The sequence below is a fragment of the Leptonychotes weddellii genome, chromosome 14, assembly GCF_054177405.1.
Source record: "Leptonychotes weddellii isolate Sample4059 chromosome 14, ASM5417740v2, whole genome shotgun sequence".
Lineage (NCBI taxonomy): Eukaryota > Metazoa > Chordata > Mammalia > Carnivora > Phocidae > Leptonychotes > Leptonychotes weddellii.
In genome coordinates, this window is record NC_138382.1 from 693,042 (window position 1) to 709,647 (window position 16,606).

General features: G+C 61.4%; 1 protein-coding gene across 4 annotated transcripts; it reads left to right on the forward strand.

The window, feature by feature from the left end:
* Nucleotides 1–537: 537 nt before the first annotated feature.
* On the forward strand, nt 538–16,606 carry SUSD3 (sushi domain containing 3). 4 transcript variants are annotated; one of them, XM_081802703.1, is made up of 6 exons: nt 4,335–5,433; nt 6,449–6,665; nt 11,528–11,716; nt 12,114–12,258; nt 12,845–13,000; nt 15,975–16,606. In XM_081802703.1, the coding sequence occupies exons 3-6, from the start codon at nt 11,638–11,640 to the stop codon at nt 16,168–16,170; spliced, it is 576 nt and encodes a 191-aa protein (XP_081658829.1). In that variant the 5' UTR covers nt 4,335–5,433; nt 6,449–6,665; nt 11,528–11,637; the 3' UTR covers nt 16,171–16,606. The 4 variants fall into 4 exon arrangements, with proteins under 4 accessions (XP_030891251.1, XP_081658827.1, XP_081658829.1 ...); XM_031035391.2 differs by lacking the exons at nt 4,335–5,433; nt 6,449–6,665 and adding an exon at nt 538–650; XM_081802702.1 differs by lacking the exon at nt 6,449–6,665.

Sequence of the window (16,606 nt, forward strand, 5' to 3'; positions counted from 1 at the left end):
GCTCCTGTGTCAATGGTAGGAGAGCCCCCTGGGCGGTTGCCAGGGCAGGGCACTGTGCCTGGGTTGGGCGGTGTTTGGGGTGAGGAAGGGGCGGGCCGCAGCTCCGGACCCAGCCCGGTACCACGACCCAAGGGAGTTGAGCTGGAGGGGGCGAGCCAGGAGAGGGCAGGTCCCCCGGGTGTGTAGGTGGGGGCACAGCCAGAGCCCAGGGGTCTGAATCTGCCCCCAGCACCCGGAGTTCCTCAGTGAAGACCTAGGACCCCTAGCTCAGAGGGCCTGGCCTACGGTGACACAGATGGGGTCCCAATGTGCCCCTCACGGAAGACACCTGGCCTGGGGGACCGGGGTGCTCGCAGGGGCGGGAGCCGAGGGCAAAGCCCGTGCAAGGCCGTGGAGCGAGACTTCCTGCACAGCCAGCTTGGCCCCTTGGGGGTTGGGGCTCCCGCGGGGCCGGCCCCGCCCCCAGACCCATGGGGCGGGGCCCCTGGAGGGCGTGTCCAGGACTGCCCCGCCCCTCGGGCTCGGGCCCCGCAGTCCCCGCAGAGCACCGCCGAGCGCAGGGATGCCCGGGGCGGCCGCGACCCCTCGCCGTAGGGCGAGGCCCGGGGAGCGCGCAGGGGACGCGGAGCCCGCCCCGGGGAACCGCACAGGTGAGCGCTGGGACTGCGGGCCACGGGCGGGGCTCTGCACCCATTTCACCGACAGGGAAGCCGAGAGGCGGGCGGCATGGCGGAGGCGGGGAGGGGGTGCGCACAGCCGCGGGGGCAAGAGCACACAGCCGGGAGAAGGGGCGCACAGCCGGGTCCGGGACGGCCCCCAGCCGGACAGCCGCCCGAGAACGAGCCTCCGCGACCCTCTCGGCCGGCCCAGCCGGCGCCCCAGCAAAGCCGAAGCCCGACTGCAGGTGGTCCGAAACCAGGCGGCGGCGCGCAGCCGCCCACCCGCCCAGGTGCGCGCCCTCTCCCGGTGCGGCGCCCCCTCCGCCGGCGCGGCCGGCTCGGTGCCGGGGAAGCCGGTGCGGCGGACGTGGGGAACCCGCCTGTCTTTGCGGGGACGTGCTCCTGGATGGCCCCCCAACCCCACTTCACAGGTGGGGAAACTGAGCCTGGAGAGCGAGCCTGCCCGAGGTCCCGCGGCTGCCAGGCCCGGGACGAGGCCCGAGGTGTCCGGAAGGAGGGTGGGCGGGCAGTTAGCTTACTTCGTGACTGATTTCGAGAGGGTTTTGATGAGGGTTCACCGTCGTGCTTTGGCTGGGGTGTAGGACACCCCTCCGAAGGCCCGGGTTTGAGAGCTGGCCTTGCTGCATGAACGCGTCTAAAGCCTAACCCTTGTAGAAGCAGAACCAGATCTCCCAGAGCCTCACTTTAGTGGACGCTGCCCCTCCCCCTTGAGCCTGAGGGTCTCTGCACACCTGCGCCCCAGGCCAGGGGCAGGATTGGGCTCTTCGCACTCGTGGAAGGTGGGCCTGGTGGAGCAGCCATTCAGGCCTAAAACAAGGACACCTGCCACGCTGGGGGCCGGCGCGGGGCGGGGGGCCTGGCGGGCAGCTCGTTCTCCAGTGGGGAAACTGAGGCCCAAGGAGGTAAGTTGCCAGCAGAGCAGACAGAGGTGCTCAGCTTTGCGAAGCAGGAGCTGAGACCTGCCCCTGGCTGGGTGGGGTGGGTGTATTTTCTTTGACTCCCTCCCACCCCACCCCCTCCCGAATTCGCTGCTTTGCTCCTGTTCCGGAGGACCCTGTGGCTTTGTTGCAGCGCTGCCTGCCTGCGAAGCTGGGTGTTGACCAAGAGGTGGAGGGACTTGCTCAGGGGGGTGGTGGGGCCCTGCTGTGTTTGCATACAAAAGACTGCTGAGAACTCAGCGTGGGGAGGGCTCTCAGGGGCCAGTCCCTGCCCTCTGGCCTGCCCCACCCCTGCTGATCAGCTACAGCTCAGCCTTCTCCCGGACAAGAGCCCTGGGGAGGGGGCGCTCCCAGCCCTTGAGTCCTCCTCCAGCATTTGGGTCGGAAGCCCCCTCTGACTGCGATGTGTCTCTCTGCCTCGGGCTTCAGTTTCCCCATGTGCTAAGTGGTGGACATTGTATACCTGCCCCCAGGCTTGTGGACAGGCCAGGCAGAGTGGGGGGGGGTGGCTTGTGCACCCACCCTGGCCATGGTCGTTCTGCTACCGGGTAACATGTCCATCCAGACTCCACCATTCCCCGGCCCCATGGCCCCGGTCTTTTGAGCTGTGAAATGGGTGCCCTCTTGTCCCTGTGGGGCTGTGAAGGGATGTGTGTGGGGTCTTTTGGAGACACTTTGGCACTCCCTAAAACATAGCAGTGGGGGGTGTTTTTGCTGCAGTCGTAGAACGGACACAATACTCTGCTTTCCTGAGGGTAGGTGTTGAAGTCCAGCTGCGTCCTGGGGTCCAAGTTCTTCCCCCATCGCCCATGTGTGGCTGGCGAAGGGCCGGTGGGGGAGGCTGGCTCAGAGCAGGGGCTTAAATGATTGTTGAGTGGCTGACTGGGTCCTCAGCCCGCCACGGAGGCCACCCTTCCACTGCCCACAGGCCCCTGCTGGCTCTGGCCCTGGTCCCAGGGCAGCTCCAGCAACTCCCTGATGGGGGAGATTGTGTAGGAACGCAGCCCTGTAGGAGGGACACAGGGTTCCAGCAGCCGGAGGTGACCCCCCCAACCTCTGGAAGGCCTTGAAGGAGGGGCCTTGGAAGGGGGCAGCAGGAGGACCCAGGATGGTGAGGGTGTGCCCTGGGCAGCACTCCTCCGGCCCTGCCGTACAGCTGACCTGCGCCCTCTCCTTCACAGAGGGGAGACTGAGGCTCGGGGCACGCCGTGGGAATCCAGATGTAGCCTCTATTCCCCCGAGGCCAGCTCGGCCTCCTTCCAGGTGCGGGCAGAGCCTCGATGTTCTCCCCTGAGAGGGTGGGAATCAGCCTGGTTCTGCTCTGGAAGACTGTATTCCGCTGGTGTGAGCTGGCCTGCCAGCCGCCAGGGAAGTCCCTGGGTGACCCGTCTCCACCGTGGCCGAGGTCCGGCCCGCCCTCCACGGGGAGAGGAGACGTGCTCCCAGAGGGCGAGCGTCTTGCCTGAAGACACACAGGGCTGTGGGCCTCCCACGTGTGGCTGCCCCCTGCTGGGGTCGGGGGGTCCCACCCTCCACAGAACACCTGTGTGTGTGCAGGTCACCCTTTTAAACTCTCCTCCTCAGGTTTCCCTCTCCATTTGGGGGAAACAGACTCAGAGCAAGAAGCAACCCCCCAGTGGTGCAGAGACCCAGGCCCACGATAGGCTGTCCCTGCGGCCTGCCTCCCCCATCTCCAGTGTTCCTCTGGCAGAAATGGGAAAGGTAACTTATTTACCTGGGGCCCCCGCAGGCGAGGTCAGGGTTTGAGGGCAGCGTGGTCTCCAGGAGGGAGGATGGGAGGGGCGGGCCTGTGGTCCAAGGTTCCTGATAAAAGATTAACAAGAGAGGCTTATTCTTCACCCTGCTGGCCATGCGGGCTGGGCGGGGGAAGCACCTGAGTCAGGCCCTGCTCCCCTCAGTGTGCGAGGGGGGGTCGGCTGGAGATGCGGCCATTCAAGGGCAGGTCTGCCCTTCACTGTCCAGGGAGCCCACGGGGTTTGGTTTGGGTTTGTGTCTTCTTTGCAACAAATGCATTCACTGTGTTTTTCCTCCTTTAAGATATATTTGGGCATAGCAAAAAAGAGACAGGGAGAGATGCCATAAAGGGCCTGAGGAACAATGCAGCAAAGGCTGAGGGGTGTGTTGGTCTAGCCAGGGAGGGGCTGGGGGTGCAGCGTCCAGTGTCTGGGCCAGTCGCAGGTGGGAGGGCCGTCCAGGGGCCGCTGGGTATCTGAGGGTTTTCAGCAGGGACGGGAGAAGATGGGATTTGCCTCTTAGACATCAAGGGAGGGGCTGTTGGTGGGCCAGTGAGGGGGCCCTGGGGGTCTTTGGGCTGGGGAGGGGTCAGTGAGGGCTGTGAGCAGAGGCTGAGTTTACAGTGTCTCGGGGACACGGCCGCTGGAGCCAGCTGGCCCAGCCGCCAGGCCTTGGTAACTCCTCAGGATGTCTCTGGGAGGGGGTCTTGAGTAGGTGTGTCCGAATCCCCAGTAGCCCTTTGGCATGTGCCACCTCCCTGCCCTGTCCTGGCTGTGTGTCACAAGTCCTGTGGAAAGTCTTGTGTCGACCCTGCCAGTGGACACTCCGGGGCCTTGGGTAGACGCTGGTGGACCTTAGCTTCCTCGTCTGGAAAACGGGCTCAGCCCAGGGAAGGGATGCAGGAGACCCCTGCACTGGCCAGAGCCAGCGGGGGCCTGTGGGCAGTGGAAGGGTGGCCTCCGTGGTGGGCTGAGGACCCAGTCAGCCACTCAACAATCATTTAAGCCCCTGCTCTGAGCCAGCCTCCCCCACCGGCCCTTCGCCAGCCACACATGGGCGATGGGGGAAGAACTTGGACCCCAGGACGCAGCTGGACTTCATCCCAGGGAAGGGATGTAGGATACTGGGGCTGGGAGGGGGGCAGGTGGAGGTGTCTTGGGTACCATGGACTAGAGGGTCAGAATGAGGCAGTGAGCCCCTCCCAGGGGACAGTTTCTGAGCTCCAGGCACAGTTCTAAGGTTTCCATGGGGTGGTCCTCCTCTTCTCGTGAGCCTGGGGGGCAGGTCACCCCGTTTTGCAGATGGGGACATGGAGTCTGAGCAAGGACCTGGGTCCGGGAGACGGTGGAGCCGAGTCTGACCCTGTGGAGAGGCCCTGAGGTTGGGGGCTGGGCGCGTTCCCACAGAGCAGGAGCCCTCCTGCTTGTCCTCCGCCTCCCATCCAGGCTCTGGGCTTACGGGGGCCTGAGCTCCCAGCCTGGCCTCCTCTGCAGGACAGGCTGTGGGCAGGGCTCCTCACCCACCCCTCACTCACCAGGATTATTTCCTCGGGCCTGTGTTTTTAAGTGTTCAAGCAGCACACGTGTGCTCGTGGCTCGGCTCCCCCCCTCTGAGGGGTACGAGCTCCCCTCGCTGCCAGGAAATGCAGATTCTGAGGCCACAGGGCTGGGGAGGGGGCCAGGACTGCTCTGAGTCTTGGAGCCTCACGGCGTGCCCACGGGGTGAGCCCCACATCCTTTTTCCTGTCTTGCGTTGGGGGTGCGCCGTGGAGGGTCTGCAGGTCAGCGCAGCCCCTCCCCCGCCTCTGACGCCCCTCATCTCCCACCTCCCCGGCTCGGAGCACTTGGGGAGGAGCACTGCCAGGTGGTGAAACCGAGGATGGGCACCCTGGCCCCGGAACTGGCCGCAGCACAGGATGTGACTGTTGACACCGGCCCTGCCCCCAACCCCGTGCACACGCCAGGGCGTGCTGTGTCCCAGATGGCAGTGGTGGTTTCCCTGCTGGGGCTGCACTGTCTGGGGCAGGCCCGCCAGCCCCCGGCCCGCTGCCGCACCTACAGGTGGGTCCCAGGCCCAGAGCGGCGGAGTGATGGGGTCACCCAGCTGGTCGGGGGCGGTGCAGAGCCGGCTTGCTGCCTGCTTCCTGGGGCCGGCAGAGCCCGAGGGGTAGGGGTCTGGGCTGGGCCTTGGGCGGCAGAGTGGGCCACCCGGTTACATGCAGCAGTGACGGTTGCTGGGGCGCTTTCCCCGGCTTGTCTCGGACATACCGCAGAGTTGGAGGGATTTGTTACCACGCCTTCCAGCTTGACCCTGACCCTGGACCTTTCACCAGCGGCTCCATCCCGGGGGCACCTGGCCTTCTTGAGAAAGTTCTAGCTGTACAGACCGGGTGCGGGGGCTGGGCAGACCCGGGCAGACCGCTGCGAGCACCCTCAGGGCTCAGCCCCCTCCCCTCGCCGAGGGCCATGCTGGGCGGTAGTGAAGGAAGCTGCGGAGCCACAGAAGAATGCAGAAGTGACAGCTCTAAATCGGGGTCTGGGAAGTGTTGGGGCCTGGTGACCCTGCGGAAGGGGCCACGTGGCTGGCCTGTGGCTGCCACGCTCTATCTACCCGCTTCCAAACTGCCCTGCCCGGAAGGTCAGCATGAGTCCAGGTCCAGGGATCCTGGTGGGGGCCGCTGACTCTGGGCATCCTTCCATTCATTCGTGACTGCGTTGATTCCCTCCTCCACGGCCGTCTTTGGGGCAGAGCTTGGTCAGTTAAGAGCTGACTCTGGATTCAGAGTCTGCGTCCCACTGGGCACCCCCAGGCCAGCGAGCGTGAGTGGGAAGCGTCCAGGTCCGGGCACAGGGCAGGTGCTGTGTACACGCCCTTCCATCCCCTGCCCGCCCTGGTAGGCTAGTCTTTTTAATGTTGGCCAAGCTAACAGGCCAAAAACAATACCTCGCATTTTAAATTTGCATTTCTTTGATTGACAGAAGTATTTTCCTGAAATTGTTTAGGAGCTTTATTGAGATATAATTCATATTCCATATGATTCACCCATTTGAAGTATACGATATTTAATGTGTGCAGCTTGGTGGCTCGTGGTACATTTGCGGATCTGGGCAGCCCTCACCACGGTCCGCTTTAGAACGCTTTCATCAGCCCAGAACGAAGCCGTGCATGCCGTAGCCGTCTCTTCCCCGCCCCTGGCTAAGCCGCTTTCCTTCTGAGGATTGGCCTCTTCCGAGCGGTTCACAGAAATGCAGTCAGACCACGTGAGGTTTTGTGGCCACTCGCCACACGGCGGGTCAGTGCCTCTCTCCTTTGATATTCCGAGTGTGGCTTGTACTATGTGCCATTTATCCGTTCATCAGGTGGCGGACACGAGGGCAGTTTCTCCGTTTCGGCTGTTGTGAATAACGCTGCCGGGAACGTGTGTGTACAAGTCTGTGTGGATGTGTCTTCATCCCTCCGTTCGGGAACTGGGCGGGGCGTTGCAGCATCACGCGCTGAGCGCTGACTCTCCGTGTGAGTGCTGGGTGCCCGCCTGCCGCGCGAGGCCTCGGGTTCTCCACGCCCCTGCTACACCCGCCACCCTCTGTCTCAGTACGGGTGCTTGTGGATGTGAGACAGTCCCTCCCTGACCTGATCAGCGCTTTCCTGAAGGCGACGGATGCTGAGCATCTTTCCGTGGGCCACTGGGCTATCTTTAGAGTCCATCCAGATCCTTTGCCCATTTTTAAATTTGGTTCCCTTTTATAATTCAGTATAATAATTTTTTAGGGGTTCCTGGGTGGCTCAGTCGGTTTGGCGTCTGCCTTCGGCTCAGATCATGATCCCAGGGTCCTGGGACTGAGCCCCGCGTCAGGCTCCCTGCTCCGCGGGGAGTCTGCTTCTCCCTCTGCCCCTCCCCCTGCTTGTGCTCTCTCTCTCTCTCTCTCTGTCTCTCTCTCTCTCTCTCTCTGTCTCTCTCTGACAAATAAATAAATAAAATCTTTTAAAAAATTAATAATAATTTTTGCATTCTGAATACAGTCCCCTTACCAGAGGTGTGATTGGCAAATGGTCTCTCGTGCTCTGTGGCTTGTCTTTTTACTTTCTCGATCCTGTCCTTTGAAGCACAAACGTTTTTCATTTCGATCAAGTCCCGTTTATCTGTTTTTCACTTTTGTTGTTTGTCTTTTGGTGTCATATCTGAGAAATCATTGCCTGATCCAAGGTCAGGAAGATTTACCCCTCCGCTTTCTTCTAAGAGTTAGCTCTTATATTTGGGTCTGTGATTCACTTCACGTTAGTTTTCGTGTACGGTGTGAGCAGAGGGCCAGCTCTACGTAGCACGTGGATATTGTCGTCCCAGTACTGATTGTTGGAGCACTGTTCTCGTCCCACTGAGTTGTCTTGGAACGTTTTTCGAAACTTGCTTCGCTGTAAATAAGAGTTTATTTCTGGGCTCTCAGTTCAGCTCCATTGGCCTCAATGTCTGTCCCTTTGTCACTGTAGCTTTGTGGAAAGTTGTGAAATAGGAAACTGTGAGTTCTCCAACTTTGTTCTTTTTCGAGATAGTTTTTGTGTGGGCTCCATCTGCAAGTCCTTATGAATTTTGGGACCAGCCTGTTGGTTTCTGGGGGGCGGCAGCTGGGACTCTGGTAGAGGCCGTGTTGTGTGCAGATGAGTGGAGGCTAGCGTCGGTCCCCATGGGGTCCGTCTCCCGGTCCGAAGGGGTGGGCGGCTTCCCCTTCGTTCAGGACCTTTATTTCCGCCAACAATGTCTTAGAGTTTCCAGGATTTAAGTTTTGCCCTTCTTTTGTTCAGTTTATCCTACGTAAGTAAGTGGGATTGCCGTCTCCGTCTCACATCCAGGCTGTTCACGGCCGCTGTGCTGAAATACACGGATTTCCGTGTGTCGGTCTTGTCTCCTGCGGCCCCGTGGGAATCGCCTATTGCTTTCTGCAGGTTTTTACTAGATTCCTGGGGATTTTTCTAGATCCAAGATCATGTCATTGGATGGTGAAGTTTTGCTTCTTCCTTTCCGATGTGAATGCCTTTTATTTAATTTTTTTTAACTCATTGCCCTGCCCCTGGTTCTTAAGACATTTGTTTCTCTGTTCTGAGTGCCCCGTACTTTTCTGTTGTGACTTTGGACCCTGTTGTTGATGCGTAAGTGCGGTCTGTGCGGGAGAGGCAGCCCTGCTATGCTGCGGTGTTACTTCTGGGCCCCTCCCCGTGGCGTCCGCCACCTCCGCAAGATCGGTGTCCTCGCAGAAAAGTGGGGATAAGGACTCCTCTGCGCTGTCCCCTGGGATGCTTATGAGTGCTGCACCAGGCCAGGAGTGAGGGTGCTTTCTGACCAGAACATTCTATGAGAGCTGCATTGCTGGTGGTGGTGGGGACGCTGGTGATGGACACCTGCACATGGGGAGGCCCAGCACTGTCCAGCCTTGCCGTGCCTCAGTTTCCCCATCTGTGAGGGAGTGAGGGACAGCCCTGCTCACGGGCGCGAAGCACCCATTAGGTGCCCAGCGTCGTCTGAGCTGATCCGGGAGTCAGCCCCCCAACAAAGTGCACAAAGCATAAGGCCCCCGGCTCACATTTTCCCCCACATTGCAGCCTGTGGGCCCCCCTCCAGGTTCCCGGTGGGGCCGAGCACTTGCAGCCCGGCAGAGCCCAGCCAGGCGCCGTCCCTCATGGTCACTGCGCACAGCCAGGGGTCGGGCAGCCACGGCTCCTGCTGTTTTCCTGGCGGGCGGAAGGCCTGGCTCTGCCCCCCACAGGGCCGATGCTCAGGCCGCTGCCCCCTTCGCAGCCTCGCCCTCACAGCGTGACAACGGGTGGCCTGGCCTCCCCCTGCACGGGCTGGTCGTGCGCAGACATGTGACGCGCTGTGCGGGGGGTGTGCGTGTGCAGCTGTGGCCGGTCCAAGGAATAGCCACTGCCCTGGCCCATCCTGGGTGTGCTCGGCCCTCACAGCCTGTGTGAAGTGGGGTGCTGAGAGGGGCGCTCCAGCTCCCTGCAGATGTCCTGGGTATAGATTTTAAAAGCACAGCCCACAGGGTTTGCTGGTGAATTGGCCGTGGATTGAGAGAAAGAGTCGGGGAGGGCTCTAAGTTTTGGGGCTGGAGCAAGTGAAGGAGGGAGGCCTGGTGCTAACGTCAGAACACGGGGAAAGCCACGTGATGAGCAGGCTGGGGAGTGCAGGAGCTTGGCGGGTCATGGCATGCCAAGTGGGCCGCAGAACGTCACGCCTGGCGCCTCCCCTGGGCATTGTCCTGAGCAGAGAAGCTGGACACAAAGGACACATGGCTGGGTGCATGTGTCTGTGTGCACACATGTGCATGCACGTCTGCACACGTGTGTGTGCGTGCTGTGCACGCACACGTATGGGCGTATGTGTGTCTGTGTGCATGCATGCCTGTGTGCACGTGTGTCTGTGCGCATGTGTCTGGGCACACGTGTGTCTGTGTACATGTATGTTTGCGCACGTGTGTCTCTGGGCACATGTGTGTCTGCATGCATGTCTCTGCACACTTATGTTTGTGCACGTGTGTCTCTGGGCACATGTGTGTCTGTGTACATGCATGTTTGTGCACGTGTGTCTCTGGGCACTCTGTGTGCACTCTGTGTGCATGTGTGTGTCTTGCATGCATGTGTATCTTGCATACGTGTGTGTCTCTGCACGTGTGTGTCTGTGTGCACACGTGTGTTGAGAAGCTGGCCTGGAGCCACCTTGCCTGGTTCCGAATCCCTGCCCTGTGACCTCGGGAAGTGACTTAACCACCCTGTGCCTCGGTTTGCTGACCTGTCAGGTGGGGAGAATGGCAGCTCCCCAGGAAGGTGCTGTGCAGATTGATGTGTTAATGCATGTAAGGTGTGGGTTCAGCGTCCCGCACGCAGTAGGCTCCAGGGAAGTGCCAGCTATTGTCGTTGTGGTTATTTTATACAAGTGCTGTGATTGCTGCTTCATTCAGCCTGTCTCTGTGCCCTCACGTAGGGCAGCATGGTGGCATTTGTCGCCAGGATGTTCCTGGATTCCCTGTCCCGGCCCCACAGCAGGGTACATGGTGGTTTCCAACCCCCACTCTTCTGCGTACGCTTGGGAGTGAACATCCTGGTGTAGAAATCCTGGCTGCAGATTCGTCGTCTTTCCTTTGGCTAAATTCTTGGAGGATACACACGACACAAGGCTCTTAACGTTTTCCCAGACTCATCCAGGGAGGTTTGGATCCACACCCACCAGCCAAGTCCCAGAGCGGGTGTTCCCGGCCCTAGGACCTTCGCCGTGGGTCTTTTTTCTCTTCCTCTTTACCAGCGTAAGGGGGGAAGACTAGCTCTCCCCAGAACTGCAAGGACTAGTGTTCTTTCCTGCGCTTGGCTCCTTGCATCTCCTCCGTGAGGGGCTGCGTCCCACATCAGCCGTTCCCGTTCACAGGGATGTTCCGTTTGTGTGGGTGTGTGCGATCGCACATGGGTTGAACCTTTGTCCTCTGTTCTCCAAATATCTTTTCCTGTTTCTTCCATTATTGGAAGTTTTCCTGTTTACTCTTCACACTGTCCACACTGTCCCTCCCTTTTTTCTGGACTCTGCCTTCAGAGCTCTGCTTAGATGCTAATTATGTGCCGTTGACCCTTGAACATCACAGGGTCATGCAGCTGATATTCAGCTGTAACTTCAGGCTCCCCCAAAACTTTACCACTGCTGGCTCCTGGTGACCGAAGCCTCACCGATCACACCAGCAGTCACTAGACATGTAGCTTGTGTGTTAGATGTGTTACGTACGGTGTTCTTACAGTAAAGGGAGCGGGAGAGAAGCAAACGACATTGGGAAAGTCGCAAGTAAGGGAAATACGCGGACAGTTCTGTCCTGTAAAAAGTCCTGTATCAAGTGGACCCGAGCCGTTCAAACCGTGTTCAAGGGTCACCTGAATTTGCCTTTATTGTCTTCTGACACAAAGTTATGTTTTCAACACCGTGCTCTTCGGAACCTCTAGAGTTCGCTTACTGTGGGGATCCGCTCTGCGTCTGTCTCTGGGCCACCGGCCGGATGGCTGCCACACCCAGTGGTCTGGGCCGTGGGACCTTCTCCGGAGCGTCACGCGGCTGGCGGGGCTCCTGCCCACCCTCCGCCCGCCAGGATGGGGTCCTCACACCATCTCTCCTCTTTTCTTCCCTAGGCGCATGCGCACGTGTGTGGCCACCCCCACGGGGCACCCTCCAAGTCCTCCGCGGCAACGGCACTTCTGTGGGGACCGTCATCGTGTTCCACTGCCCCTCAGGCCACCAGATGGTTGGGTCCGGCCTCCTGACCTGCGCCTGGAAGGGTAGTGCCGCCGAGTGGTCCTCCGTGATCCCCGTGTGCAAATGTGAGGCCTGCTCCCCCCAGCCTTTGAGCCCTTCCGGAAAGTCACCTGAGACGGCCCATAGGCTCCCAGAGGGTTGTGCCGGCTTGTGACCTTGTGGAAGCAGGCCGTGGGCTGTGTGCAGGCATCTGGGGCCCAGGCTGCAGCGTGTGGGGACCAGGGACCACCACTGACCTCGCTGTCAGAGCTGTTTCCAGTGTGCCGCTGTGAACTCCTACACACCCTCCAAAGCCCTGCCCGAACACCCCTTTCTTAGAGGGCAGCGTTCCCTGATAACCCCACCGACAATACTCTGCACAGAACTTTGCCCCCGCCACCAGCTCCCACCACCCCCACGGGATAGGGCTTGCTGAGGGCCTCGGCAAGCCCCGCGCAGGAGGTGGCCTTATGTCCCTTGCAGCTGTGCCGCCGTATGAGACCTTTGGCTTCAAGGTGGCCGTGATCGCCTCCATTGTCAGCTGCGCCATCATCCTGCTCATGTCCATGGCCTTCCTCACCTGCTGCCTCATGAAGTGCATGAAGAGGAGCGAGCAGCCGTCCGACAGGTACGCTGGCCCTGCGGCCTCCGCGCCCCGCTGCCAGGGCCCAAGGCAGAGGCTCTTGACAGGCACCCGCTGTCCGCGCCGGGGCCTCCTGCGGGCGTGTGGGGATGCGGGGGCCGCCCTGGCTGCTCAGGGAACTGAGCCAGGCGCTGCCCCGTGGCACCCGGGGTCTCTGCATCCCACGGCTCACGGAGCCTCACGGCTGTGTACACAGGCCTGGTCTGGTCCTGACCGGGCCGAGCACGCGGGGCTGGTCTGGTTCTCCCTCAGTCTGGGCCGGCTCGCGGCTTGCGCCCTGCTGTGCCAGGCGAGCAGGGCTGACCGGCGATGGTGAGTTTTCGCCGGCGGCTGGAAGGCTGACCCACCGCCACTTTCCTTCTTCACCGTAACGTAGCCTTTTCTGTATGTTTCTTACTCTAAAATATTTACAGCGTGCAAGCTGCCATCCGACCCCTCTGTGCGCGTGCGATTCAGGGCTCGGTGTTCGGCTTCCACTGGCGCCATCCATCTCTAGAGCTTCGGCCACAGCAGCAGAGCCGCCCCGAAGAGGTTTTGGTGTCCTGAGCGTCCTTCCCCGATCTCTCCCCAGGGCGACCCAGCTGTGGCTCCAGCTGAGAGCCGGGGACTTGGAGACGGCGCCGGCGGCCTGCCTCGGCCTCAAGGGTCTGAACAACAGCAACAGCGGCGGCGGCAGGGAGCCGGGGGGCCGGCCCGGCCAGGCGCATGACAACTACAGTTTCACCACGTGCGCACGGGGCGGCGAGGGGGGCACCGGGCAAGGGCGGGGGGCCTGGCCTGGCCAGGACTCTGCTGCCCCACACGCTGCTCAGGCTCACCTGCGCCGGCGGCCGGCGGTCCTTCCAGCCCTGGGTCCAGGCCCCGCACCTGAGGCCTTTATCCTGGGAGTTCAAACCTGCGGAGGCGTGCGCTCCCTTCCCGAGGGCCCCGCAGGGCTCCCTGTCTCTCACGCTTCCTGCACACATGCACACACTTCCTGAGGTGTTACAAGGACGTTCTCTGACGTCCCGTTCTCTGACTCGGAGCCCAGTCGAGGCGGCACGGGGGCTGCAGAGAGAGCACCTCCCAGTGTCGCTAGCTTTGAGCGTGTGCCCTCTGACCCCGAGGACAAGTGGCACTGGCGGCTGGGGCCTCTGGGCGCCGTAAATGGGCATTGCCTTTTGCGGGCTCTGGGCCTGTGGTCCCACAGAGACCGTGTCCTGGGCCGCCAGGCTTCCGCACGGCCACGCTCGGGCTGCGTCTCTGCGAGGTGCCCCGTGGTGGCGTGGGTGCAGATCACAGACGCGGGTCGGGCTGGCGCCCCGCGGGCACGCAGACTGGGGTCTCTGCGAGGGGCCGCTCTGCTGCCCACGACCTCTGACCCGTGGCCTCGGGGTCCAGGGACGTTCCAGCCGGAACCAGTTATTGCCTGGGGGTGACAGAAGCAGAAGGAACAGTGTGATGGGCCTCCTGCCCACCTGCCATGCTCACGGTCTCTGTCCCCTGGCTCCAACGCTTGCTTGGCGGGAGCCGCGCCATGCCCTAATCCTGCCTGCTTCCAGCACGCACCCCCAGTGCTTCCTGTGCCGTGGCCCGGGGCCCTCTGCGCCTCCAGGGAAGGGGTGGAGGGCAGCACTCAGAAACGGGGCTGGCTGCCCTTTCCCTCCGCCTGTCCCCACCTGATGGCCATGCTGTGTGGTGGCCGCTCGGCCCTCGGTGTCCTCGTTCCAACAGTGAGGGTCTCGGCTGGGCCGGGGGGAGGGCTCCGTGAGTGCCGGCCATCACCGTTTTCCCTGCTCTTGTGTCTGAGGCACAGATGAGGACACTGAGGCTCAGGAGACGGCGCCCCACGTGGGCTTGGCGTGGCCGTCTGGTCCCGTGTCCGCGTGCCGCGTGCTGGGCCTGTGGGAAGGGGTCAATTTCCCGTCCCCTCCCTGGAGCTCCAGGTGCACCGTAGGTCACGCAGCAGGCGTACATCACGGTGGTTCGGCGGAGACGCTGCCTTGCGCCCTTTCCACCGCCACGCCATGCCGTGTTGCCCTGGCGTCTGAGGCCCCCGAGCTGCACCCCAAATGCTCCACCCACTGCACTCGGGTTTGGGTGAATGTCTGCTTACATCGAGTGGTTTTTCTTTTCCAGGACGACATTTGGGGCCATCCTAGGAATGGCCTGTTGGGGCCAAACGGTCTGGATGTTTTTCTCTCCACGTTCTTTCTCCCGGAGCACGAGCTGGGCCGTGCCTCTGGGTGTCCTGACCTGTTGTCCACTTGCTTACTCAGCAGGTGCAGGCTTCCCGCTCACAGGCACCTCCTCGGTTAGCGCTGAGGAAGAGCGTCTCCCACGCCTTTGGCGCCGCTGGCGTTGCTGGCTTTATTGCGGGCTCCTCTGCTGAGTGACTGCCTGGTGACCGGCCAGTCCTCGCAGCTCTGTGTGCCTGCCTGCGCAAGAGAACCTCACCCGCCCGCTGCAAGAGCCTTCCTCCTCGCTCTAGCCGTGTTGCACGGTCTTGGCTAGCGCATCCCCTTCTCCAAAAGCCGCATCCCCTCGGCAGGTTTCAGAGCTTTTCGGTCACCCCCGCCGGTGGCGCCTCCTGCTTACAGACCTGTGGCGGACTGTCCTGTGTCCCGGCTGGGGAGCGCGCCGGTGCAGGGGGGGAGGAATGGCTGCCTCTCGGATGTGCCCTCCTGGGCAAGGCCCCGGTGCCTGGCGGCTCCCACCATGGGCGGTAAAGCCGTCTCTAGGAGGTGGGGTGTGCCCTTGACCTTGCCTCTGCTTCCTGGATGCTTCCCGGCTCTCCCACCGTGCCAGACACTCTTCTAGCCTTGGGGGATGGGGGGTGCACTGTTTTCATCCCATTTTAAGAAGACTGTCCAGAGTCACACACAACTACTAAGTGTGAAGCTGGGTTTGAACTAAGGCTGTCCATAGACTTGCCTGCTAAGCAGTCTTTCCTCTCCACTAAGTAATTAATTGATTCACTTACTCATTGAACTAAAAGATAACTTCTTAATTCCTACTATTTCCTAGAGCTTTTCTGAGAATTAGGTGTGAGGGGGAGCAGAGATCGGGGGGGGCTTCCTGGAGGAGGTGATGCCTGAGGTGAACAGATTGGGAGAGCCTGCATTGTGGGGGGAGGAGAGAGACAGTATCTTAGCCGGGGGGTGGCGGGGGATGTGCACAGCCTGCAGGGAGCAGTGCACAAGTGTATGCAGGAGAGGGGCCCGTGGGTGGGGGCAGGGTCTCACCAGCCTGCAGAATGGGTTCCTTTGTGGGTTGGGGGTGGCATGCCCAAGGGAACTGAAGATGCAGATGGGTGATCTGGGCCCAGACCACCAGAGGACAGCCTGCCAGGAGCAAGGGTGTCTCCCTAGACATTCCTGGGACCTCTGTGTCCCTTCTCTGCCCGGGGCAACCAGGCCAGGCAAGGAAGTCTGGCCCCTGGGGTTTATGCACACTCTGAGTGAGCCCCCTTCCTCAGCACCACCCCAAGAAGTCCCTTCCCACCTTGGAAGGTGGGCATGCTGCTTCTTGGACCAGGTACCTCGTACAGGTGTGGGGTCTGAGGCCCAGGCAGGGGCACTAGTGGAGGGACCTCCTCAGACTCAGGGCAGTTCTGAGCCTGCCCCAAGCCCACGGAAGGCCAGGCCCCATGGGCCCATCATGGGGTCAAGTTTACACCGGGTACCTGCTCTTCTCCCAAGCTTTGCCTCCTCTTCCTGCAGGGACCTCGGTGAGGGCACCAGAGAGCTGGCTGGCATGGCCCACAGCGTGGACAAGGACCCCTGGACCACCAGTTGTCCTGCGGGCTCACCCCATGCCCAGGTGATGGTGCACACGGCGGACCTGGGGGGCGCCCCGCCTGCCTCCTGGTCCACTGCAGGAATGTCCAGACAGCACATGGCCTACATCCCGGGGTGACTGAGGCAGAGTCCAGAGACTGCCCTCCACACAGGGAGGACCAGGCCCACCCCACCACCAGCCACCTACATCTCGACCTGTGTCCAGCTTGCGATGGGTCAGTGAAACCAGCTTCCGGGTTTAGGGATCCCTCAGGGAGCTGGGCTGGGGACTCCAAAGGGGTGTTCTGTCCCAGGGGAGCCCAGCTGGACAGCTTTTATAGATGGGCGTCCTTGGAGCCACCACTGAGGTTCTGGGACCACATGCAGCCCCCGCCCCCCCCCCTCCCCGGCTGGCTCCTGTAAACAGACTGGGGGCGTTTCAGCAAATCTCATTTTGCATGGTGGAGAGGGAGCAGGGACCCGGCTGGGGCGCTGCATCTGTTCCCTGCAAGTAGCCATGAGGGGAGAGGGGTGTGAAATAAACAATTCTAACACTGGAGAAACGAAGGCGAAAA

What these genes read in the sequence shown, in the direction of transcription:
- SUSD3 (XM_031035391.2), top strand. Translation starts at nt 563, where the DNA reads ATGCCCGGGGCGGCCGCGACCCCTCGCCGTAGGGCGAGGCCCGGGGAG. An exon ending in AGCGAGCAGCCGTCCGACAG is followed by an intron (nt 12,259 to 12,844) that starts GTACGCTGGCCC and finishes ATCTCTCCCCAG; the next exon opens with GGCGACCCAGCTGTGGCTCC. An exon ending in GACAACTACAGTTTCACCAC is followed by an intron (nt 13,001 to 15,974) that starts GTGCGCACGGGG and finishes CTCTTCCTGCAG; the next exon opens with GGACCTCGGTGAGGGCACCA.